The sequence below is a fragment of the Anabrus simplex genome, chromosome 2 (assembly GCF_040414725.1).
Source record: "Anabrus simplex isolate iqAnaSimp1 chromosome 2, ASM4041472v1, whole genome shotgun sequence".
Taxonomy (NCBI): domain Eukaryota; kingdom Metazoa; phylum Arthropoda; class Insecta; order Orthoptera; family Tettigoniidae; genus Anabrus; species Anabrus simplex.
Window position 1 is genome coordinate 689,924,079 of NC_090266.1, and position 27,772 is coordinate 689,951,850.

At 37.4% G+C, this 27,772-nt stretch overlaps 1 protein-coding gene across 4 annotated transcripts in view; it reads right to left on the reverse strand.

Moving 5' to 3' along the window:
- Vinc (vinculin) overlaps positions 1-27,772 on the reverse strand; it is a 413,074-nt gene that overhangs the window by 261,146 nt on the left and 124,156 nt on the right. For all 4 annotated transcript variants that reach the window (XM_067141297.2, XM_067141296.2, XM_067141293.2 and 1 more), the window contains exons 6-7: positions 22,300-22,499; positions 17,348-17,536 (exon numbers count right to left, since the gene is read on the reverse strand). In XM_067141297.2, the coding sequence (XP_066997398.2) occupies positions 17,348-17,536; positions 22,300-22,499 (389 nt within the window). The remainder of the gene's footprint in view (positions 1-17,347; positions 17,537-22,299; positions 22,500-27,772) is intronic.

Sequence of the window (27,772 nt, forward strand, 5' to 3'; positions counted from 1 at the left end):
AAATTACACATCTCTATTCCCTCACAGGAAGTATGCTAGTGTCTTTGTCGCACCAACACAGATAGGTCTAATGGGGACGATAGGATAGGAAAGGCCTAGGAGTTGGAAGGAAGCGGCCATGGCCATAGTGAAGGTACAGCCCCAGCATTTGCGTGGTGTGAAAATGGAAAATCATGGAAAAACCATCTTCAGGGCTGCCGACAGTCGGATTCAAACCCACTATCACCCGGATGAAAGCTCACAGCTGCGCGCCTCTAACCGCACGGTCCACACAGGAAGTATGCGAGTCAGGTGAGCGGCCTCTGATAAGTCTTCTGAAAAATAGTATGAACTCTGCTCCACACGTGTGAATCAGTCATGCACTAACATGCCATTACTTAGCAAATGCAGAAAATGCTTGCGCGATTATGCGAAGCACTATGTTATTTTAGTAAGGTGGTGTATTCTGCCCGAAGGCAGGTCCGAACCTCCAAAGAGGTGTGCCTGAGCTGGAGTTTACATACGGTAGGGTGGCCAGTTCCTTTCCGCTTCTCCATTCCCTTACTCCTCCACCAACAGTGCCTGGCAGCCGGTCGAAATCTTGAGCACACCCTATGTTGTTTAACTTTGGAGATATCATGGGATCCGATGTTTCAACAGGGCTATGCCGTTGGCTATGCCATTTTTATCAGGTAATACATTAAAATTCACCAGAATTGTCTCCGAATGGCTCCTAAAATCTCTAGAATAGTCACTAGTCGCTATCCTTGGAATTCTGTCACTAAATTATTAATAAAGACTCCAACCCTAGCTACTGGTCTTTTTTTTTTTTTTTTTTTTTTTTTTTTTGCTATTTGCTTTACGTCGCACCGACACAGATAGGTCTTATGGCGACGGTAACTACTAGTCTCTAGAATCGACTAGACTGATGTGAACGAACACGAACATAGTACACGAGAATGAGAGATTGACAATCGATATACGTGGCGCGATATACAGGTTTCAATAAACATCACACATTCGCGCGCATTTCTCGTATTAATAAATGTCGATATTTCATTTGAAAGCAGCAGTGAATGAAGGACTTCCGGCCAGTTGCGTACAAAGCTGAAATGGCGGGATTTGAAAAATAATTTTTAAAGTGCATCAAAAAATAAGCTAAAATCGGAAGAAATAATAGAATAATCGGGAGGTGGGAAAAACTGTCGAAAATTGGGAGTCTCCCGCCTAAAACGGGAAAGTTGGCAGGTATGTGTAAGTATCTTCATGCAAAGAATTAAACTCATTTTGCAATTCATTTACCCATCCTTATTTGGATTTTCTGAAAAGAAAATAATGTGTGTTTATTTTTAAAGAAGATTCCAAATACAAATTTCTCATGTCTCTAACATGTTACGTTTATGAGATATACTCATTTTAAAAATTCACCCATTTTGCCACTCCTGTTCACCACCCCTTAAGTAGATTTTCCAAAAACATAAAATGCGTGTTTCTTTATTTTTAAAGCAGATTCCAAATACCAATTTTCTTGTCTTTAAACTGTTCAGTTTTCAAGATATAGATACACTCATTTTAAAAATTCACCCCCGTTTTCACCCCCTTAGATATGGAATATCTGACAATCCACCTGCATAGTAATATGAATTTATTGCCAAAATTTCATTTCTTTATGTCCAGTAGTATTGGCTTGGCGATGATGAATCAGTCAGTCAGGACAAGTTTTTTATATATATATATACTAGCAATTACCCGCGGCTTCGCTCGCGTGGATTTCGTAATTTGATCAAAAATAATCATTCCTCGGCATTGTACTAAGACATTATCTGAAATTTCCTAAAGTATAAAAACTCACCCAAAAATTGAGTTCCATTTACCCCAGAAATTCTTTGTAAATCATGTTTGTGGTATTACCTTTTGGGGCTAAGACGACCATGCAACATAGAACTGTATATGTGAGAAACATTCTAAGTCGAAAAAATAAATACAGGTTTTTTTTAATTTTAAAGGAGATTCCAAATACCTATTCCTACATCTGTAGCATTCAGTTTTTGAGATATACATAAGTATCCCCATAAAAAGAATTCAACCCCTTGATCAGTATTTCCCCCACCCCCACCCAAGTGTATTTTCCGAAAACAAAAATACGCATTTCCTTATTTTTAATGGAGATTCCAAATACCAATTTTCATGTCTGCAAAATGTTAAGTTTTTGAGATATACAGTAGATATGCTAATTTTAAAAATTCGCCCGCTTTTTCAGTTCCCCTTAAGTGGATTTTCTGGAAAAAAAAAATTTTTTCTTTACTTTTACAGGAAATTCCAAATACCAATTTTCAAAACTGCTATATGTTACATGTGAAATAATTTGCAGATATAATCTTTTTAAAAATTCACCCCGTTTGTCACAACTGTTCACCCCCTATTCATCGGATTATCCAAAAACACAAAAATACACGTTTCTTTATTTTCAAAGGAGATTCCAAATACCAATTTTCATGTCTGTAACATCTTTAGTTTTTGAGATATAAATCTCCTCATAAAAGGTGTTCCACCCCTTTTCCCACTTTTTTCATCCCCCCCCCTCCCTCAATGGGATTTTCAGAAAAAAATGTGTGTTCCTTCATTTTTAAAGGAGATTCGAAATACCAATTTTTACGTCTGTAAACTTTTAAGTTTTTGAGATATAAATATCCTCATTTTAAATATTCAACCCCCTTTACTCCCCCTTAGCAATGGAATATCCAAAAATCCTCCCTTAGTGAGCACCTGCACCCTACTATGAATGTATCCCCAAAATTTCATTTCTTTATGTCCAGTAGTTTTGGCTCGGCGATGATGAATCAGTCAGTCAGTCAGAACATTATTAGGGAGCGGATTTTTATGTAATTACAATTTTTTTTTTTGCGTAAGTTTTAACGCAAGTTACAAAGTTCATTATTCCTATTGTGCATCCCCAAGTGTAAAAACTGAATCTTATTTCACATAAAAACACATATTTTCACATTTTTTAAATGTAAATACATATTTTAAGAAAATCTATAATAAACACATAAATTGGCAATATTTGTTGATCAATAAAATTTAAAATGCTTCTGTGTTATAAAACAATGCTCATATTTTCATTTTACAATTTCGGTATTGGTTTTAACAGTGTAATTAACATAATGTATCTGAATGTTTCGGCTATTTATGGACTTCCCTCCATAAGTTCTAAAACTTGCTGGTCACTGGCTACGTCATTACATTTAGACAGCGATTTAATTTGCTGCACAAGATGTTTCTTTGCATGATATCATTCCAACTCTTTATGAGTCAGCCCTCTCGGGTTTTGTTTATAGAATATCAGCGAAAGGCAATCACGGAGAGATAAGGTAACGTAATTCCGTTACGACATGGGAGACTGAAGAATATTACCCCACCATTAGGTAGTGGATTTTAATCACTCCTAAGAGTAAGCTTAGCTGTTTGGGTCCATACATCATTCCCGTGGTCGTGTGATTTTGTATGGATTTATAAGGAATATTTCCTTCAGTGTCCGCTGCTATTCTTTTTATTGAAACAGTGATTCACCGTAAATGCGTGTGTCGTAACCTGCAAAATAATGCCAAAAGAGAAGTCGAGTACAAGGTCGCGTCTTCAACAATATGTAGTGGAATTTAAAAGCATTTTCGCTACCGATGGAAAAGTATTTATTTTGCCAACCGTGTGGTAAAACAGTACGTGCAGATCAACGTTCTCAAGTAATCCAGCATTTGTCTGGAAATAAGCATACTGCGGCTGCTTTGCGTGTGCGTTCATGACAATTACTAATAGCTGAACCAGCTACTTCAAATGCAGGCCCATCTAAATATTCCCAGTATTATTTAGATGTGTGCAGAGCATTTGTTTGCGCCGACATTCCTCTTGGTAAAATAAATAATCTGGGACTGAGAAATTTCCTAACAAAGCACATTAATTTCGAGCCTCCAGACGAATCCACATTAAGGAAAAACTATCTCCCAAAATGTTACGAAGAAACTTTACAGAGAATTCGGGCAGTATGTGATAGCGAAAAACTGTGGGTGAGCATTGACGAAACCACTGATTCAAGTGCCAGAAAAGTAGGAAATATTGTAGTTGGTGTGTTGAAGAATGACAGAACTGCTTGCGAACATTCTTATTTGCTAGCGTGTAAAGAAATGCTTGCTGCAAACCATGTCACTGTAGCTAGGTTATTCAATGAAGCCATGCACTTACATTGGCCAAAAGGTATAAAATACGACCATGTATTGCTTTTCCTTACTGACAGTGCAGCTTACATGAAAAAGGCAGCAGAAGGCCTTTCTGTGAGCTTTCCAAAAATGATACACGTAACTTGCGTTGTTCATGCTCTACACAGGTTATGTGAAACTTTGCGGGCTCAGCATCCTCAAGTGGATAAAATAGTGTCTAATGGCAAAAAAGTCTCCGTAAAAGCACCCTCAAGAATCAATCTCTTTAAAGAGAAAAACCCGGATCTTGCGCTTCCTCCTCTGCCTATTGTTACGCGGTGGAGTACCTGGTTTAGCACTGTGGTATACTACGCAGACAATTTTGAAAGTTTTGCATCCGTTGCGAACGTGCTAGATAAAAACGACGTGTCATCAATTGAGATTCTTCAAGAAATACTAAAAGACAGCTTTTTGAAAAATGATTTGGCGTTTATATCTGCCAATCTAAGCTTCTTGTGTAAAACTATAGACATACTTGAAAAATCCACTAACCTGTTGTCCGAAACAGTGAAGGAAGTGCACGCTGTTGAAAATAAATTAGATTCACTCCCGGCTTCGCAGGTACAGGGACTGTTAAAGGTCAAATATCAAAATTTGTTCAGGAAAAACAGAGGATTTCAAACAATCTGCCAAATTTCTAATGTATTAGAGAGTGATCATGTTGGCGAAATTGATGGCGTTATTGTTGGTGACATTCCTCTCTTTAACTATGCTCGTCTGACTTCCTGTGATGTGGAGCGATCGTTTTCGCAGTATAAGGCGTTCTTTAGAGATAATCTGCATGCATTTGTGATGGACAATTTGGAGATGACCTTTATTGTTCACTGCAATTCTGAGACTATTTATAGCAACTACTATTCCAGCGTGTGATGGGTGAGTACGAACTGGTACTATTTTTTCAAAGATGATAGGTTGCTTTTGCCATATTTAAACAAAACACCTTTAAAAAAATAACCATTCATAATATCTACTCTGGCATATCAAAAATTAATATACCATACAGCACGTTTCCATACACAGACATCATTTTGCCTTATGGAGCACGTTTGGTAGCACCATATTCTAATACAAAACATTATACTTATTTACTTCTTGAGCGCGACTAGTTATGTGATATTTAAAGGAAAATAATTTCAATTTTTTATCACATATTTTAAAGTTTTTCAGCACATAAAAAATAAATATTTTTCACATTTTTAGCACAAAAAAATCCACTCCCTAGTTATTATATATATAGATTACTAGCAAGATACCCGTGCTTCGCTACGGTATTATACTGAAATTTATAATTGAATGCTTATTGTTTTAGATAAATAATCCGCCGAAATTCGCTATCTGACTCGTTTTCTGCGAGAATCCACCAAAATTCCCGATCTGACTCGTTTTCTATTGGATTACGGCACGTTTCCTCCCATTTTTCAATCTTCCTTTCCACCAATCGATTTCGTACTTCCCGGGCTAGCCTCAGGTATTCCTCCCAGTCAGTTGAGTCCGTAAATCTTTGCCATCTTTTCCTATAATCATTTTTAATATGGATAAAATCCTTCAGGAGATCCGGCGTGGTGTCATATTGGGTGCCTTGGTGGCACTGAACCCGCGGCCGGACTGCATTCTTAGTCATTACCCGTCCAGGAGCCGTTTCCAGCGCGGTCCGCACATTTGACGACGGTCCGGAACATTATTATTATTATTATTATTATTATTATGTGTTGCTGGAATGGCTGATGACAGGGAAAACCTGAGTATCCAGCGAAAAACCTGTCCCGCCTCCGTTTTGTCCAGCACGAATATCACATGGAGTGACCGGGATTTGAACCTCGGAACCCAGCTGTGAGAGGCCGGCGCGCTGCCGCCTGAGAAACGGAGGATCCTTATAAGTACATTAAGAACAGTAAAATCAATTGGTCTCACCTCCTTCTACACCCCACCGCCGTTAAGTTTATTTACCGCCACCCTCCCCTCCACCAAAAAAAAAATTAAAAGAAGGCTAGTTTCTTTATGTTTAAGGGAGATTCCAAACACCAATGTTCACGTCTATTAACTTCAGTTTTGAGATATAAGTATCCCCATAAAAAAAAATTTTTTTTCACTTCATTTCACACTACCCCTAAGTGAATTTTCCCGCAAAAAATACTTGTTTCTTTAATAGTAAAGGATCATCTAAATACCAATTATCACAACTCTAACTTCTTCAGTTTTTGATTTATGTGTCCTCATGAAAGGAATTCAACTCCTTTACACTCCCGCCCTCCAAGATGGTTTCCCCCCCAAAACGCGTTTTTCTTTGCTTTTAAAGGAGATATACATACGAATTTTCACGTCTGTAACAACTTTAGTTTTTATTAGATGTATGTATTCTCATACAATTAAGTCAATTAATTTTTCAATTCTTTCACCCCCCCCCCTCCCACTTCATTGCATTCTCCGAGAATACATGTTTCTTTACTTTTAAGGCAGATTGCAAATATCAAATTTCACGTCTGTAACATCTTCATTTTTGAGATATCAGTAGCCTAATTAAAAGAATTCAACACCATTTTCAGTCACTTTTACGCCCCCTCCCCCTCCGCCCAAGTGGTATTTCCGAAAACTAAAAATACACGTTTCTTTATGTTTAATAGAGATAAAAAATACCATTTTTCACTTCTGTAACATGTTAAGTTTTTTTAGATATACTGTAAAAATTCTCATTTTAAAATTTCACCCCTTTTGAGTTCCCCTTAAGTGGAGTTTCCAAAAACAAATCACCTATGTTTCTTTACATTTACAGGAGATTCCAAACACCCACTTTTTACGCCTGTAACATTTTACGTTTCCAAGATATTCTGTAGATATAGTCTTTCAAAAAATTCACCCCAATATCTCACTCCTGTTTAACCGCCATTAATTGGATTTTCCAAAAAACTAAAAAAATACGTGTTTCTTTATTTTTAAGGAGATCCCAAACACCAATTTTCAGGCCTGTAATATCTTCAGGTTCTGAAATATAAGTAGCCTCATTTAAGGCATTCAACCCATTTTTCAACCTTTTCCACCCTTCCTATTAGGATTTTCCGAAAACAAAATATACGTGTTTCTTTATTTTTAAAGGAGATTCTAAATACCAATTTTCACATCTATAACCTTTAAAAGTTTTGAGATATAGATACACTCATTTTAAAATATTACCCCCTTTTCACCCCCCCCCCCCCCCCCAATTGTATTTTCCAGAAACAAAAAAATACGTGCTTAATTTTTAAAGGAGATCCCGAACACCAATTTTCAGGTCTGTAATATCTTCAGTTTCTGAGATATAAGTAGCCTCATTAAAGGCATTCAACCCCTCTTTCACCCCTTTTCACTCCTCCTACTGCGATTTTCCGAAAACAAAAAAAAAATACGTGTTTCCTTATTTTTAAAGAAGATTCTAAATACCAATTTTTACATCTGCAAACTTTAAAAGTTTGGAGATATAGATTCACTCATTTTAAAAATTCACCCCCTTTTCACCCTCCTATTAATTGGATTTTCCAAAAACAAAAAAATACGTGTTTCTTTATTTTTAAAAGAGATCAAAAGTACCAATTTTCAGCTCTGTAATATCTTCAGTTTCTGAGATATAAGTACCGGTATCCTGATTAAAGGCATTCAACCCATTTGTCCCCATTTTCACCCTTTTTCACCCCTCCTATTGGGATTTTCTGAAAACAAAAAAAATACGTGTTTCCTTATTTTTAAAGAAGATTCTAAATACCAATGTTTACATCTGTAAACTTTTAAAGTTTATGAGATATAGATACACTCATTTTAAAATTTCACCCTCCTTTTCACCCCCTTAGCGACGGAATATCTAAAAATCCTCTCTTAGCGAGCACCAATATCTTAATATGAATATATCCCCAAAATTTCATTTCTTTATGTCCAGTAGTTTTGGCTCGGCGATGATGAATCAGTCAGTCAGTCAATCAGGACAAGTTATTTTATATATATAGATATACTTTAATTCTTTCTAAATTGTACACTTTTATATCATGTGTACAATTTTTTATTTGTTAAAAAATATAGGGTATAGGGACTTTTGGAAACGCTGTGACTGAAACATATAAAAAAACTTGGAGTTTCCCCTGCGAATAGGTCCATATTCTTCCACATCCTTCCTTGTTCCTTGCTTTGTTTTGTAGCACCCCATCCCTGTAGTAATTTTTAAGTTTGCAATGACATGTTATATTTTGTTTGTACCTGCATAGTGCTACATATACAGAAAACAATTCAGCAATTTACCAGGGAGTCAACCCTACGATGTCTCCATCTCACTGCGTCTTGGTTCCTCTAAAATCCAATCACTTTTCTACACATCCAAGGATCAGTTTCTACCTAATTAAAGTGTAGAGTAGCAACTTCTTTATAATAGCTGTCACAGAAAGCAAGACATTTATTCATTGTCACTCATCACCAGTGGTTTAACTGGACACTTCCTAAGATCTCGCTACATCTATTAAGCAATTTTTGGAGTCCATCAAACTACAACAGTTTTATCTGCATTCCCAATTGGTCTTCATGGAATTTTGTCACATGAGGTAACATTTCCTATGAATTCTGATGACACTGCACCATGTTAAATTTATATGTGCAGTAGTCTCTCAAATCCGAGTCTTAGGTATCCAAAGCTCCGTTAAATCCAGAGTGTTATTTGAACGTTTCATTCCGCAATTTTAAAATGAGCTTTCTACAGCATTTCATTCCCTGCTTATTCCCGCCAAATCATCGTACTGTGCCTCATCTCTACTGAAATCAAGCATGTGTGTTTGTTGTCACATGCCAATATATGCACCTGCTCCCACTCGGTGCTTGTGTGTTGGACTTGCTGTATAGAACAGTGTACGTAGTGACTGCGAGCAGTGCTGTAATACATTGTTTCATTATGAACAGTAATAGCAAAAGAAAGTTTGTGCTGTTAAAAGTGAAATTAAGAGCTTTAAAAACACTTGATAATAGGGAGACAATTAAAAAGCTAGCAGCTGAATACGGAGCTGGAGAAGTGATGGTTAGTGATTGGCGACATGACAGGCATAACCTGGAAAAGTATTCTTTTGGTAAGTGCTCAAAAATTGCTCCTGACAGAACATGCATGAGGAAGTCTGAATATGAAAAAATGAGTGAAGCACTGTTTTGTGGTTTAGTTAACGAAGACAGAAGGGAAGTCCAAGATCAGAACCAATGTTACAATAGAATCCTTAGAAATGAATTTATCGAATGAGAGGACGATTCTAGTGCGAGCCTGGTTACGGATATGGTGTTCGACAACTTGAAATGCGTGTGGGGAGAAACTTTCTGGTGATACTGAAGGCCCAAGCAAGTTCTGTAAAAAGCTTGAACACCTCATAAAAAGTTAAAATCTCAGTGCTGATCAGTTATACAATTGCAATGAAACAGGGCTCAATTTTAAAATGTAGCCATCTAAGACACTTTCTTCATGTGAAGAAACTTATGCCCCTCGCCACAAGAGAAGTAAAGGAAGAGTGACAGTTCTTGCTACATCAAATTCATCTGGCAATCATAAATTAAAACTAGCCACCATACTAGCTAAGCCGAGAGCTCTTAAAGACATTTCACTGTCAGTACTGCTCGTCTCTTACAAAAAAACAAAAGGATTCTAGGATTGATAGACAAATATTTAAAAAGAGGTTCTTTGAAGAATATGTGCCTGAAACTAAAACGTTTTTGAGAAAGAAGAGACTGCCTATTAACGCAGTTTTATTGCCAGACAACGCAGGGCCACATCGAGATGAACAGGAACTAGCCATCATCATCATCATCATCATCATCATCATAATTTCCCTTTATCCAGCTGTAGCTGGGTAGGGCAAAATATAGTTCCTCTCCAGTTTCTTCAGTTTTCCACCACTCCTCCTCCAACACTGTGTCCCAGCCCAGGTTTCTTTCTATAATACTGCATTGGATTGTGTCCTTCCATCTCAATCGTGGTCGTCCATGGCCTCTCCTTCCTTGCATTTGCATTTCCATCACCTTTTTTGGCATTCTTTTATCACTCATTCGCTTTATGTGCCCAAACCATCCTAGCCAGCCAGCTCTTCTCTATTATATCATTCAATTTTTTTCAACTCCAATTTCTTCCCGGATTTTCTCATTTCCTTATTTTGTCTCTTCTACTCTTCTGTATCATACTCCTCAAGAACTTCATTTCGGCTGCCTGTGTTCGACTCTCATCCTTCTTTGTCACTGTCCAAGTTTCTGCTCCGTAAGTTGTAATGGGTATATAATACATCTTGTACATAGTTTCCTTTGCTTCCATTGGCACATCTTTGTCCCATAACATGTTTCTTACGCTACGATAGAAACAGCTTCCAGCTTGAATAATCTTTACTATTCTCAGCATCCCAGTCGAGCATTCTCAACTAATTCACTCCCCAGGTATTTGAACGTCTCCACTACTTCCAGGGGCTTGTCTGCAAGTCTAATCTGACCTTTCCCTTCTTTCTCCCCTCTAGTCATAACAAGAGTTTTACTCTTTTCTACACTTATTTTCAATCCACATTCTTCGATCTTCCCATTCACCACATCCAACTGTTCTTGAACCTTCATGTCTTCTCTCCAAATCACAATATCATCTGCAAATAACATGATGTTCATTTCTCTTTTTCCATATGTTGCTTTTGCTGTTCTCATGATGTCATCCATTAGTATTGTAAACAGGGCTGGTGATAGAACACTTCCCTCTCTCAGCCCACTAGTGATTTTGAACCAACTTCTCCTGCCAACTTGTGTTTGCACGCAACTGATTTGATTATTGTTTGGTCGGAGGAGCTATACCAGATGAATGGAGAGTTGCTATAGTTGCCCCTGTGTATAAAGGAAAGAGTGACAGACATAAAGCTGAAAATTACAGGCCAGTAAGTTTGACATGCATTGTATGTAAGCTTTGGGAAGGCATTCTTTCTGATTATATTAGACATGTTTGTGAAATTAATAAATGGTTCGATAGAAGGCAATTCGGTTTTAGGAAAGGTTATTCCACTGAAGCTCAACTTGTAGGATTCCAGCAAGATATAGCAGATATCTTGGATTCAGGAGGTCAAATGGACTGTATCGCGATTGACCTGTCTAAAGCATTTGATAGGGTGGATCATGGGAGACTACTGGCAAAAATGAATGCAATTGGACTAGACAAGAGAGTGACTGAATGGGTTGCTATATTTCTAGAAAATAGATCTCAGAGAATTAGAGTAGGTGAAGCTTTATCTGACCCTGTAATAATTAAGAGGGGAATTCCTCAAGGCAGTATTATCGGACCTTTATGTTTTCTTATATATATAAATGACATGAGTAAAGGAGTGGAATCGGAGGTAAGGCTTTTTGCGGATGATGTTATTCTCTATAGAGTGATAAATAAGTTGCAAGATTGTGAGCAACTGCAACGTGACCTCGAAAATGTTGTGAGATGGACAGCAGGCAATGGTATGTTGATAAACGGGGTTAAAAGTCAGGTTGTGAGTTTTACAAGTAGGAAAAGTCCTCTCAGTTTTAATTACTGCGTTGATGGGGTGAAAGTTCCTTTTGGGGATCATTGTAAGTATCTAGGTGTTAATATAAGGAAAGATCTTCATTGGGGTAATCACATAAATGGGATTGTAAATAAAGGGTACAGATCTCTGCACATGGTTATGAGGGTGTTTGGGGGTTGTAGTAAGGATGTAAAGGAGAGGGCATATAAGTCTCTGGTAAGACCCCAACTAGAGTATGGTTCCAGTGTATGGGACCCTCACCAGGATTACCTGATTCAAGAACTGGAAAAAATCCAAAGAAAAGCAGCTCGATTTGTTCTGGGCGATTTCCGACAAAAGAGTAGCGTTACAAAAATGTTGCAATGTTTGGGTTGGGAAGAATTGAGAGCAAGAAGAAGAGCTGCTCGACTAAGTGGTATGTTCCGGGCTGTCAGCGGAGAGATGGCATGGAATGACATTAGTAGACAAATAAGTTTGAATGGCGTTTATAAAAGTAGGAAAGATCACAATATGAAGATAAAGTTGGAATTCAAGAGGACAAACTGGGGCAAATATTCACTTATAGGAAGGGGAGTTAGGGATTGGAATAACTTACCAAGAGAGATGTTCAATAAATTTCCAATTTCTTTGAAATCATTTAGGAAAAGGCTAGGAAAACGACAAATAGGGAATCTGCCACCTGGGCGACTGCCCTAAATGCAGATCAGTATTGATTGATTGATTGATTGATTGATTGATTGATTGAACTACAACATTCCTTGTACAATGCCATGATCATTTTTATTCATCCCTGTCCAATTCCTTTTTGCACCAGATTGTCCCAAACTTTAGTCCGGGGGTCACTATCATATGCCTTTTCAATGTCAATGAATGTCATCACCATATCATTCCTATACTCCCATTGCTTTTCCATTAGTTGTCTCATAATGAAAATGGGCTCTATTGTTGACCTTCCATTTCTGAAACCAAACTGATTTTCCTGTATCTGATTGTCAACCCTCAATCTTATCCTATTTTCCAGTATCCTCTCCATTATCTTAGCAACATGGGATATCAGATTAATTCCCCTGTAGTTCTTCAATACTTTCTTATAGCTTTTCTTGAAAATTGGGATGATTATTCCTTTCTGCCAATCCTTAGGGACCTCCTTATTCTCCCACACAATCCCGAGAACTCGATATGTCCACTGCAGACCTACAGCTCCAGCTGCCCTTATCGTCTCCACTGAAATTTCATCCATTCATCAGTTTTCCAATTCTTCATCTTTCTTACTGCCATTTCAATGTCATTCATTGTAATTTCTTTATCCATTTCTTCATCAACTTTCCTGTTCATCCACTGAATGACTGTCATTAGTTCTCATGCTCAGCAACTTCTGAAAATACTCTCTCCATCTATTTTTTATTTCTTCTGGCTTTGTTAATATTATGCCACCTTCATCCTTTTACAAATCTGGTGTTTACTTGATCTCTCTTTTTGTTTCTTAAAATACCAAACAGTAATTTCTTGCTGCACTACATATCATCTCTCAATTTCTGTGTGAATAAGGCCCACTACTTCCTCCACTACTTTCTTGGTCAAATTCTTTGCCTCCACATATTTTCTTCTACTTTCTTCAGTCTTACATGTTTTCCATGCTTTCCATGCCATTTTCTTTTCTTTCACTTCAATCTTTATCCTATCATTACACCAGTGTGTCTCTTTGTCTTTCACATTTCCTGGTGTTCTACCACATACCTTTTCTGCACATCCAACCAGTGCTTCCTTAAATCTTTTCCATTCATCTTCAACATTCCCCATCTCCACCCTTGGTACCAAGGGTGTTATTTCCCTTTGGAATTCTTCTTGTATGCTTTTCTCCTTCAATGTTTTTATACTTTAATTCTTTTCTCTCTTCTTAATGCTTTTTTTTTTCAATCTTTCCCATTTTCAATTTTCCTATCACAACTCTATGATTTCCACCAAAGGCTTCATCAGGCATGGCTGTAACATCTAAAAGGTTCTTTCGGTGTTCTTTCTCTATGATTATATAATCAATCACGGTCTTTGTTCATCTGTCTCCCCAATCATACCTTCTGACTGCTGTTCTTTCTGAACCAGGTGTTTCCAACAATCATTTGGTTCCTCATGCAAAAATCCACAAACAACTCGCCTTCTGGATTTACATTTTCATATCCAAAGGGCCCTACAACATCTTCCTTTCCCTGTCTTTCCATTCCAACTTGCGCATTTAGATCTCCCATCAATAGCACTTCCTTTATCATCTATCTGTTTCTCCACTTCCTCTAGAAAGTCCTCTAGATGTTCATCTATTCAACCTGTTTGTGAGACATACAACTGAAATAGATCTTTCATGCCATTTTCAAACTGGAGTCTCATCACCATCATCCTATCGCTGACACGATTTGTATATTCTACATATTCTTGGATTTCTTTTCCAAGTATGATAGCCACCCCATTCTTTGCCTTAGGTCCTCTGCTGTAATACAGCCTGTATCCTCCTTATAGAGGAATCTCTCCCGTACCCCTCTTATTGGTCTCACACAGTCGAAGTATGTATATATCTTTTTCTTTCATGAAGTCAACCAGTTCTTCTGTCTTTTCCATCAGTGTCAGGACATTTGCTGTCGCAATCTTGATGTAGTTTGGTGCTTGTTGCCCACTTCTCGTAGTTCCCCAACACCGAAAGAGCTGCGCATCGCTTCTAGCAGGGGCGCCCTAACCTTTTCTATGCACCATACCTGCTTTATCCATATAGGCTATTGTTATGATGGGCTCGCCACACCCAAAGGCATTTTATACCTAGTGCCAGGTTCAAAATTAGGCCGCCCCTAACATGGAGGCAGATGCCTTCCGTAGCCGCTCCTCTAGAGTACAGACTCTATGGGTTTGCCCCTTCCACCATCCCTACCATACCAAAGTCCACCTTCTCCACCGTAGATGCTGTTGAGGTCTTCACTCGTAACCCTGAGCTGGGACCCATACCAGATGTTACACACCAGGTCAGTGTGATCTGGGACTCACATAGGCAGGGGCACCACTCCCTGGGTGGGGCTGCCTCCGAAGAGGGTCCCTACCTGCTACAGGAACTAGTATGTGACATAACAATGATACAACTATGGATCAGAGCATTTTGGAATGTCTAAAAAAGTATCGGCACTGCCTGATAAATTAACTCCTGGAAGAAACAGAATGTGAGGAAAACATCAGGAATTTCCTCAAACAGGAAACAATGAAAGACGTAGTGTACTGGTTAGCAGAATCATGGGACGAAGTGAAGCTAGAGACACTCACGAAATCATGGAAGGAGATTTCAGGAACTGCTGTGTCTGCTGACAGTAACTCCGATGACAGCAATGATGATGACATACCAACTTGCCAGATCTAAGCTCACAGATATCCAGATGTAAAAATGTAAGTGAAATTGAAGTTTTGAGAAAGAAGAGTGATGAACAGTACGAACTTACAGACACATCAATCAATGAAATTTCGAATGAACCAACAGAAGATAGCAAGAAAGATATGGCACCAAATATGTCTCCTAGCGAGGGTCTTACTGCGTTGGAGGCGCACTACACTGCATAGAACAACAACCGGAGGTAACTTCCAGCGACATCCTGCTCTTCAAGCGATGGCATGATACAGCTGCACAAAGACGGTGCAAAATTCACAAACATTAGTCAATTAAGGACTTTTTCAAAAATTAAACCTTAATCTATGCCATAACCCTTTCAGACCGAGTACGCACAATTGTGCGGATTCGTATTTTAGTTATCCCTGACCGTATTTGATGTTTTTTCGGCGCTACACCGGACTGCAGTGATTGTGCAGGACACGTGGCGTGTATTTCAATTGATTTTAGTATGCGCTTGACCGCCAGGGCGAAGGAAGAAGAGTTTAAAAAGCACAGTTGATCGGCGAGATGGCAGGAAGCAGTAGCGCCGAAAGTAAGTATGTATTTACTGCATTTATATTAATCTAGAAGCTTTACTGAATACCAGAATATATTCAATGAAGTGTGTACATTGGTTAGTGAACGTAAATTTTGAAGCTACACCATCGTATGTGATACGAGGTTTTGAATTTTGATACGCACAATTGTGTGGGTCCTGTTTTTTGGATGTTAGTTTTTATTTTGTAAAATAAACTATTAATATGTGTATTGAGGAGCATTTTAGTCAGTTCTTGACGTACAAACAAAAATTCACACCTCCAGTTTTCTTTCAGGTCTGAAAGGGATAACACTGTAAGGAATGACAATACAGGACCTTAGCTTCAATCGTCACTGATTTTTTTCAGGTTTCACTATTTTGCGTGTTGTTCTGTGTAGTCCGGGTTATTCCAAATCCGAAGCACCTCCCCCCTCCCCCTATTTAAATCGCATTATTGAGACTCTACTGTACTATGTGTGTACTGCAGATAATATCTGCACACTAAATGTACTCATTTCAACAATGATTAAATTCTCCCTTTAGTTCTTGGAGATTAATGGGATACTTTCCAGTGTTGATCTTGCACACTATCATCACTGCTTGCAACAACATGCCTAGCTACAAGTCCATCAAAATCATTGGCTACACATACGAGTGATAGAACTTATCATACTGATTAACTCATTATAATATTTTAAATTCATACTTAAAACTAACATTGTTCACAAGAATCTAAAAGTAATGACAAAACTATGAAAAATAATCTCTTCTTTTGTATATCTCTACTGACTGGAGTTCCTAAAGACACAGCACTTTATCAAGCCCAATTGACTTTTCTACTCATACTCTTTTTATTACTATAAAAAACTCTTTACCAACAAACATATTTTCATGTTCCCGTAACAACCAATACACCATCTGAGCGGTGATTTCCACAGTACAGGTATAAAACATGTGGAAGCTCTGGAATTATTTCACATGCATTTTAAAATAAACTCTCTTTACTCGCATAATTCACAATCTCTTCTCTCTGAAAGTCTTAGTCCTAATATTTAGGTGTGTAAATTACACAGGAAATTTCAATGTTAAAATGTACTTAGTATGAATTTATTACAAGTCATTAGTATGAACAGCACAGAAAAATGTCAACACTGATTTCAGGAAATTAGTATAAATTTGATTACTGGAAATTAGTATCTATAAGCTTGACTATAATGGCCAACAATGATCTGTATTGACTTAAATTACTGTAATTAATTATTTAAAGGTAACCTCCCATAAGAATATTAATGAATTCTCAAAATATGTACCTATATATATTTATGTATTTGATGTATTAGTAAATATACTAGATTTTGAACTGTATTGACAAGGTGGACCTTGAAATAATTAATAACAGATCAGTAAATTAGTACAAATTATGTGATAGCAGGTAAATACTGTATATTCATAATGGGTGTAGTAGTAGTAGTAGTAGTGGTAGTAGTAGTAGTGGTAGTAGTAGTAGTAGTAGTAGTAGTAGTAGTAGTAGTAGTAGTAGTAGTACATTCTTGTGTGATATTAAGACGTCTTTCAATGGAATCAATGTAAAATATATATATAATCAACAAAACAGAGGCAATGCAAAAATTAAAATTGACTGTATAATTAGTACTCATAATGAAAGAAAATAGTATTTATCTACCTGTGGCGAAGTTCCTTTTCCATCTTGCCTCAATTCACATAAAGCATCTGCCATAGTAGTGATATCACCACAGAGTTTACGGATCGCCTCTGAATCATGAGGCAGGGAGCGTTCAGCAACTTTGTGAGCATGGTCCAAGATTTGTCTGACAGATTTTTCTCCTATTCCACCACGTAGTGCCAATGGGTCCTGGAATGAATAATTGTCTTACAGTACTTAAGAGTACACAAAGATTTAAGTAACTGACCAGCAGACACAAACTACAGTAAGAAATGTGGCATATGTCAAGGAAACTGGTCATTTCAGGATAAATGGGAAAATTAGTTAATTTTTATAAACAATAAGGGCAACAAACCACAGTGCTTGTGTCTTTGCAAGTACTGTCTGTGCACAATTATAATATCCTCTAACGCCACTACACAGAGAACCATAGCACTAAATACCAAGAATACAATGGACTAAGTTCTACAACTGTATGCGATGTGAAGAGAAAGGTCAGTGCTCACAAATATAGTTTTACTAAATCAACATCACTACAACAAAATTCACTTTTGGAATCATTTGTTGTAAGCACAGATATAGAAAAAGCAAAATATTATTACATATTCAGCCTACTTATCATTGGCTCTTGTGAATCAACAGACATAACAGATAAAGTCCAACTTTCATTTCAAATGTTTCCAAAGACTTTGTTATTAGTGAAGAGCTACTAGCATTAGAGCCACTGCATAATACACCCAAAGGTGAAGACATTTATGATTTAGTTATGAAGGTTGTAAATGGTATTTACAACTTCGTCTTTCAGCTTCTGTGACATATGACACTACATCGATGTGAGCTTCTCAAGCAGACTTAGTTGGCTTACTGCAGAATGCTGGAATAAAATATCATGCACTGCACTGCACTGCACTGCATTATACATCAAGAGGCTACGAGGCTACGTATGGTAAAATTTTGTATATGGAGGTCGTGGTGAACTGTGATGAAATGTGCGAATTTAAATTACGGGCAGGAATCGAGCTTTGACGCACCACAAGTTTCTTTTCTAACAGAAATGGAGATGGAATATGATGATTGAATCTTGCACACACTAGTACATTGGCTAAGCAAAGGAAACTGTTTGGAAGAGTTTTTTGCTTTCAGAAAAGAAATAGTGTTTTTAGAGGAACATGAGAAATCCAACACAAAACTGAACTGATCACAGAACTGTCTGATCCCCATTTCAGCTCACTTCTCCAACAGACAACACACATCATATGAATGAACTCAATGCGAAGTTACACAGAAAACCATCACAGATTTAACAGGACACCTAGATGGGTGCTTAAGTCTACTGGAGGTTTTTAAATTCAGACTAGCTGAGGGAAACTTGGTACACTTCCCTTCCTGCAAAGAGTTTATAGAGGAGAGTCATGATGTTTATTTCAATTAGAGTGTCTTAATGCTTTTGGAACAATTCAGTGAGTGATTTTTTTTTGTTTAACCTCAATGACATGCAGCCACAATTGACATTATTTACAACCCAATGAAGTTACATATTTCAGAGCAAGAAGACAACTTTCAAGGTGACCCTTCCTTACAGTCAAGGCTAGAGATAGGCACTGATTTTTGGAAAATGGTACCCCAGGAAAAATATTCTGCACTGAATGATTTCAGCTTGAGAATTGCTTCCACATCTGGAAGCACATATGCGAAAGCACTTTCTCAACTACAAAGGCAGTTAAATCATCACAAAGAAGCCAACTGACTGATGATCACCTTCAAGATTTGTTACAAATATCATCGTCGTCACTGAAAAATGACTTTGGTAAACTGATGGCTACACACAAACACCTAAAATGCTCGCATTAAGTTTTATTACATGTAAAAATACCATAAAGATATAATCAAATTTAATCTAAGAACTTACATCTGAATCCTTTAAATACAACTTATAATTAAAAATTTAAATCATCAAGTTTTTATATTATTCTCCCATAGTAAAATGATTTAACAAAGACAAAACTTGTGTCTTCGTACTGAGGTGTGTGCCGCACCTCACTGCCTCGATATCTTGCTTTTGTATTTCACAGATATCACATTCTTTACAATATTATTGGTCAGTCTGTTATGGTTGCTTAGTATTCTCTATGCCAGACTTGACATGTAGTTCGTCCCGATTAGACAGATGGCACCTCATGTAACAGAGAATTGCCAAAGCATTTCTTTCTAGCTTGCCTTTGATTCGAGTTAGCTCTGGTTGTCTGACAATAATAAGTTTGGAGAAAAGATGGAGACGTTGACCTGCGAGATGGCCTTCATCTTGTGCAAATGGTACTATAAAAGATTTAAAGTTTATTTTAAATAGCTCTCTATGTTTAGAGTCGTGAATATGACTATTTCAATTTCGAGGTAGTTATCCTACTTATCTTTTCTTGGCTTGCCACAGTTATGCTAATTTGTTTACTGAGAGATCCCTTGTTTAATGTATTATTCTTTATAATTTTGCTGCAGACTTATTTCACTGTCTTTACTTTCTTTTCATGTCTGCTTATGTATACTCGTTCCTGCAATAGAGCGAAAGGTGGCCCGATCGTTTATTTTGTGTGTGTGATGAGTTTGCTTATTGTTTTGATTGGAGACCTTTTTAATTCTCGGTATCTTTGACATTTTGGCTCAAGCTTATGTTCTGCTTTGTGGTTTAACGTTGATACCGTACGAGTCACGTTCGCCTAGATGTGCGATATGAATATGTGTTATGCGGCGTGCAAATTATTTACGTTATGTGTTTAAACTGGGTGGGCCAGGCCTCTTTGTGACGACTCAGGTTTCTGATCTGTACACTCGGGTCAAGCTCATGAATCGTTGACTGAATAATGTCATGCTGTTGTAATTTTGGTCGTAATGTGTCTAGCTATTATATTTTTATACCCTCTGCTTCGCATGTTTGGTCTCAGTGTGTGTGTGGGTGTGGAGTGGTTATCGGACCTTACGGATATTTGCTTTGTCATTATTCTTATTTTATCTTGCTATTGTTTCCGGCTTCCTCAGCCGATTAATATGTTTATTCTGGGATTTTGCTCTCATTTTACTTGCTTCCTGACACAAGTTTATTTGTTTTTGTAACTGACAATTCCTTTCTTACCCTCTTGTATTTCATATTTGTTTAATTTTCTGCCAGTCTTGATTCGCTGACATCTTTGATTTATGGGGTTGTAATGTCTATGGGGATTGTTGGAAGCCATATTTTATAAAACCTTGACATTATCTGGGGAGCTGTTGGTTCTTATTGTGTGAAGGCTGTTACTTTCACCTCGAGATAGTAATGGTCCCCTTTTAAGAAAGAAATACTTCGAATCAGATACAAAGAAAACAGACTGATAAGTCAAGTGGTTTTTACTGTGGCTGGAGTATCGTTACACATTATGTATGTGAGTATTTGACTCCCTATATCCCCATTAATTTGTTTTTATGCTAATCTTCAGACCGCTTCCCTTTGCTATTATGTTAATAAACTTAATTCATTTGAATTGACCTCTGCTCTGCGTTATTGTGTGTGTGTTTTGGGGACATGCCTTTTACACTTTGTTCATTAGTCTAAGATGCCTGGATTCAGCTCCTGGCGGTTATTAGCCAGTTTCAACTGATCCCATAAAAGGTAGGTAGTATACGTGGTGCAGCCCTTTTCAGGTACACCCCCAATGGAGGTGAGCTGCATGTACCATATTAACCACATACCAGCCCTCCTGCCATTCATAGTTCTCTGGCAGTACCAGGAATCGATCCAGGGCCACAGAGGACTGCAGCTAACAGTGTTAACCTTTTTAAAAAATTATTATTATTATTATTATTATTATTATTATTATTATTATTATTATTATTATTATTATTATTATTATTATTATTATTATTATTTAAATTCTGTATAAAGGTATGTAGCCCATGACACTACCACTCATATTTTGGGCCTCATACAGAAAGAAGTTGTCCACACCTGGAAAATACATATATTACTATTCTGTTAGCTGTGAGAACATTCCCTTTCCACACATATATCTCTCTCTCTCCCTCTTTAAAATGTTATTGTGTGGCTATTACTAGCCTGGTCCAGTCTTTGTAAGACAGATCCTCAGATATGGGTGGAGACGGTCTGTTGTGTACAGGAAAGTGCATATTAATGTGCTGGAGGGTAGTGTTGTATTTTTTAGAGTTGCAGGAATGTTGGAGACAGCACAAACACCCAGTCTCCCAAACAAAGGAATTCACTATTCATTATAAAAATCCCACATGAACTGCCAGGAACTGAACCCTAGACTCTGAGGTCCAAAAGTAACTATGGTGACCACTCAGCCACAGGGCCAGATTCCCCCTAAATAATAAGTATAATAAGTAAGCTATATAGTTTTATGAGTTTCAGTTAGTTAACTGCTGTTTCACATAGTATTCCATTATTTTTCATCCATTCATTAATGATGTGCTTAAGTGACCACAGAGAGAATCTCTTTCCCTTAGAGTATTGATCGATCTGGTCCTTGTAAGAACCTTGATTTGTCAACTTGACACCTATGAATTAGTGGAACAAAGCCATCTTGAAGTATGGCGTGCTGAAATTAAGCTACAGTTTGGATTCTGTCAAACTTTTCTGATGGTCTGTGTCGCATGTCTATTAATGGCAAAATTTACAATGATGTAAAGAAGAAGAAGATAGTTGCTTTACATACCACTAACTACTTTTCAGTTTTCAAAGACACAAAGGTACCAGAATTTTATCCTGCTGGAGTACATCTACCTACATGATGGTGGCATATCCGACCCCCTTAAAATGCCATCGACTAAGCTGCCAACTTGGATCTAGAAGTGTGGTATATGGACTATCTCCTTTATGTTGCAAGAGGAGAGATAGTTGAAAAAGAACTAGGGCATGTACAAAGTCTGTAAACTCTTGATAATATTATATAGATCAACAATCTTACCTCCAGCCAATCATGAGCACCTCTAATTTTGCCTTCAATGGCATTTTGAGCTTTCTTCATAACAGTGATATTGTCTGCATCCCATTCTTCTTCATCATATGTTGTCAACTGCAATACCCGTATAATTTCGTTTATTTCATCAGTCATTCGTTGAGCTAAATAGTTCCTGTTTTCTGCAGCTTCTTCAGCTCCTTTTCCACCTGTTAATAACAAAAATCATCAATAATTCATTACGTAATCGTAAACAACAAAATTATATTTATAAAGTGATGCCTGAAACAGAACATGCAGGGCAAGGACAAATAGATGCAGGAAATCATAATGCATGTACATGTGCACACATGGGAAAAACTCAACGTACAGTACTTCCTAGTATGTCAACTGCGATGTGTTAAGACAGACAATACACAAAAATCATGTCAGATATCCAAACATGAGAACGTACAGCAAAGAACTGTAATTATGTTATAATCAAAGTGAATACAGTGAAGAGTGAATATGAACAACCTTGCACAATTCAACACCTAGGAGTTTGAAATAATTATCATTACTGTGATTTACGTAAGATGGTGGTGGTGGTGGTGGTGGTTTACTGTTTTAAGAGGAAGTACAACTAGGCAACCATCCTCAATGTGATTAACATAACAGCAATATGTTAATCATAAAATGGCAGGATGAACGAACATGATTTTTTCCACACTTAACTGTAAACAGATCAAAATAAAATAAATTAGACATCATTTAAACTGTTCAAACGATGTTTGAGCAATTATTGAAGTCCTTGTTAATGCCCCAATGAAGCAGATATCCAAGCTATAGGTACAACAAACAGTATAAAAGGGGTATCACACAAGAGAGCATATTAATATATGATTCACGAAAAGAGGACAGTAGACATACAGAAAATGCAAGGGCAGAAGTCTGGATAATTGATTGAAATGGCTTTGTTTTTGTTTTTTATACAATTGACTTTACATTGCACCAACACAGATAGGTCTTATGGCGACGATGGGATAGGAAAGGCCTACGAGTGATAAGGAAGCGGCCATGGCCTTAATAAGGTACAGCCCCAGTATTTGCCTGGTGTGAAAATGGGAAACCACGGAAAACCATCTTCAGGGCTGCCGACAGTGGGGTTCGAACCCATTATCTCCCGGATACAAGCTCACAGCTGCGCACCCCTAACCGCACAGCCAACTCGCCTGGTGAAATGGCCTTGTAACATAACATTAATCAACATGGCTTAGTTACAGAGTTTGGAAGTAAACGAGTAAAAGTAATTGAATTACTTGTAAGATTACATTCTTAGTAATTTTTACTTGTAATTGTTACTTTATACAAAATGTAATTTTTACTTGTAATTTACATCTTGAAACAAAATTGTATAACCTTTATATTCCAGTAATCATTACATTCTAGTTACATACATCATTCAGAAACAGAAACAGGAAAAAAATTATGATGAGGATGATAATGTTTTGGTTCGATTACAGCAAAAACAGTACCTTCACCAGTTCTGGATGAGTTACTTTCTTACCTCTCCAGTTCTTTCAAAGAAACCATTCTTATACCAACAATTTTCTTAAAATTATACATGGGTATTCCTTCATGTGCCCCTATAAGACGGGTGCAAAACTCCTGTGGTAACTGTGATTTTGCTACTGGCAGCTAATTTTCGGCCCCCTGAAAAAGTCTGTTTGCTGTTTTTTCATACCTTCCTTCTTCTACTACCCATCAACATACAACAAAAGCCCTGTGACATATGACGTGATGTCAATGAACAAGTTTAAAACCACACCGAGATCTTCTCAAAAATAAATGACTGCGAGACCAAAGAGAATTTTGTTTTATTCTCTGGAGAGGACATTTGATGTATATCCATGAACTAGAGACTTTGCACTACCGATAGTGGATAGTAGACATGCATAATGCAGTTAACCCTTATCTGTTACAGCAGCAGAGCCCCTGGTGGAAGAATTGAGAACGAATTACTTCATAGTCACATGTAGTCAAAAGAACAATGAATCTGTGGTACTGGTTTACATTTTAGTGTTTGTATGCATGTCCTTTGTTATTATTCATGTTTTAATAAATGCAGGGTATTGGCCTGCAAATTATAAATCTTTTGTTTGAGTGGGAGTTTAATAATTTGCCAGCCTTCAAACATGAGACGCAATAAGAAACCTGAAAGCGATGACCTATCAAACCAGGCTAATTTGACACAATTATTAAAAAATCCTATACCTACATATTGATGGTAATGATGATCGTTGTTTAAAGGGGCCTAACATCTAGGTCATCGGTCCCTAATGGTAAGAGATGAAATGAAATGTGATGATAAAGAAAAGTTTAAAATGCAACCAACAACTAGAATTTAAAAACAAATAATGATGAAACAATTATGAATTAAAAATAATCAGTGGTTCTAATTCACAATGCCTCATTATCTTATAAAATGATAGAAAAAATTATTTAAATAAAAAAGGGCATTGTTTTGAAGTGAAATCATCCACATCATAAAAAATTAAAAGTTAAAAACACATTAAAATGCACAAAAACTAAACAGTAGAATAAAACATATTTTATAAAATAAAAAATAAAAAATAAAAACAAATAGAAAATAAAATTTTACGTGCAATAAAACAGCTCATTGCCCCTCATAAAATGGATGATGAGGTCTGCTGACTGCTCGTCACATCATAGGATGAGGGAGATGCTACTCAGAAGTTTTAGACTACAGAGAAGAACAGCCAGGTCCATGCACTCTGTAAGGATGTGCACCACAGTAATATGACTGCCACAAGTGTACACCAGGGGAGCTTCTCCCCTCAGTAAATAGAAGTGCGTTGTTATACCGTGAACGATCCAAAGAAGACATAGCACCAATGCTTCTATCTGAGAAACCCAGAAGTAAAGTCTCCTATTATTCCTTTTATCGTTCCCAGCTTATTTGGATGAGGAATGGCCTGCCACTCCACTTCCCAATGGGACATAATCAAATGTCTGTGCTGAGATCAAATATCACTGACTGGAACCTAGTAAGGCAACAGGAGGGGCAATGTGACTGCCTCCTTTGGAGCCCTATCAGCGAACTCGTTTCCTGCAACACCATTGTGGCTTGGTAGCCACAAGAATATGATTCTAGTGCTAGCACTCCAACACCCAGCCAGCAGATCCTGGATCCGCTGCATCAGAGGGTGCCAAGTGAAACATGCATCAATAGATCGTAACGAGCTCACAGAGTCTGTACAAAGCAGAAAGTGCTGGCATTCAATGGATACCATGTACCTCAGAACTTCAAGGATAGTGTAGAGTTCAGCTGTATACAAACTACATGCTTCCAGTAGAGCAAATGATTTATTTATCGTATGGCTTTTAGTGCCAGGAAAGTTTGAGAACATGTTCGGCTCACTAGGTGCAGGTCTCTCTATTCGGAGCTCATAGGCAACCTGCGTGTGTGGATGTGGATTGATGATAATGAAGCAGGGTGAAACCCAGTGTTCGCACATAGCCTACTCCTTATTACATGTGATAAAATTCATTTTTGAATCCATATTGAAAGTATTTATAATAAATAACACTAGTATGTTTTTTATTGTTCACCCACCTATTCAATACAATACAATCTTAAAAATCAAGACTTTGTCCTTATCAAAATTGTTAACATAAAATTAATACATTGGATAGTTCATGTTTCGCCTATCAATAATAGGCATTATCAGCCATATTTTTTGCCTTAGGAATAGATCAGGTACCTGACTGGAAATGACTTATGAATACTGTTAAAAACTAACTATGTCTTGTAAAATGGATTAGAGATCGTTAAACAACTATTACAATATAAAATGTAGTATACAATTACTTAATATTATTTGTGTTAATATTTGAGTCTAAAAACATGACAATCATTTGAGGATTATGACATAGGTGGTTGATTCTTGATATTATAAGATATTACAATAAAGATAAAAATAAGAAAGCACATTCCATTTAATTGTCAAATGGCGTGTTGTTAAAAACTTGAGGAAAGTTGAGCATTGGTAATGGCTGTTGGTTCTTGAAGTTGATAAGTATTGATTTTCATTTATATGCTTATAAATTTTGAAGAATTTTCAAATGGCATGGTTCTTTTTGAGATAATATTAGTTGGAATGCTGGTGGCGTGGGTTATATTGAAGTTTGTGTAGACGTCATTAGGCCATCTTCTTTGTTGTAGTATTTGTGGGGAGAGTTCGTGATAGGTGTGGCTCTTTATTGTTGGACATGTTGAGGTGAGCGTACTAGTTGAAAGGGAATGTTGTTGTAGTAAAAGTTGTTGTCAAACGGTGGGTAGCCAAGTGTGTGATGAAATTCTGTAATTAAATAGTTATTTTGAAAATTTAATGAAGGACCATAATTGGACTTAAGGGGCTGAACAGTGGAAGCTGCCAACAACTCCCCCTAACGCGCAGCTATTGGGCCCTTAGCCGCGCCTTCTCAAGCTCAACCCCCTCCACCAAGATCTCACAAATACAACATGCGAAGTAAGAGCTTGGCAACTGCCAGTTGCTCTAAAGCTCTCGACATAAGTTAACATCTCAGCGGTCGAAGGGGTAAGTGTCAACACTTTTCATTTAACTTTCACTATTGTACAGCGGACAGTCTGTATCATCAAATATGGAGCAATAGCATGGGTGAGTGGCATCTGCTACGTATTTGCAGCATAGGACAATAATATCTGTTGGTGCCTCAGGTGTAAAGGCGGCACACCAGATTCAGTGAGCAGGCTAGCAATGGGGCTTACATGGAATGCTTCCACTGCAAATATAATGCTGCTGTGATTAATGCTATTCAGTTTCACAAGGATGCTTTTCCTTGATCTATATGCTGCACTGCCGTAGTCTAACTTGGATAAAATGTGTGCCTCGTAAAACCGTGAGAACACCGTGTAGTCTGCCTCCGAAGTAGCGCAGCTAAAAAACTTCAAAATATTCATCTTTTTAGCACATTTGGCTTTTAATTGACGCACATGTGGCTCCCACTATAATTTACTATCGAAAAGGAGCCCAAGGAATCTGCAAGTGTCAACTACAGGAAGAGTCACACCCACTAAATAAACCTCAGGACGGGGGTGAAGAGTGCACTTCCAGCAGAAATGAACAACAGAAGACTTTGAAGTTGAAAACTGAAAGCTACATTCAAAGGTCCACTGTACCACTCTCCTAATAGCTTGCTGTAATTGTCACTCTGTGAATGCCATACTTTGAGAGCTATAATGCAGAGCAAAATCTTCTACATATAGTGGTCTGAACCAGCAGTAGCGACGATGCAGTTTATGGCAATCACAAACAGAGTGACACTGAGAACTGATCTCTGTGGAACTCCACTTTCCTGAAAATGATATTGCGAATATGCCCTCCCTATTCAGACAGAATAGACAGAGAGACAAAAAATTTGCAATAAAAACCAGCAAGTTACCTCAAAAATTCCACTG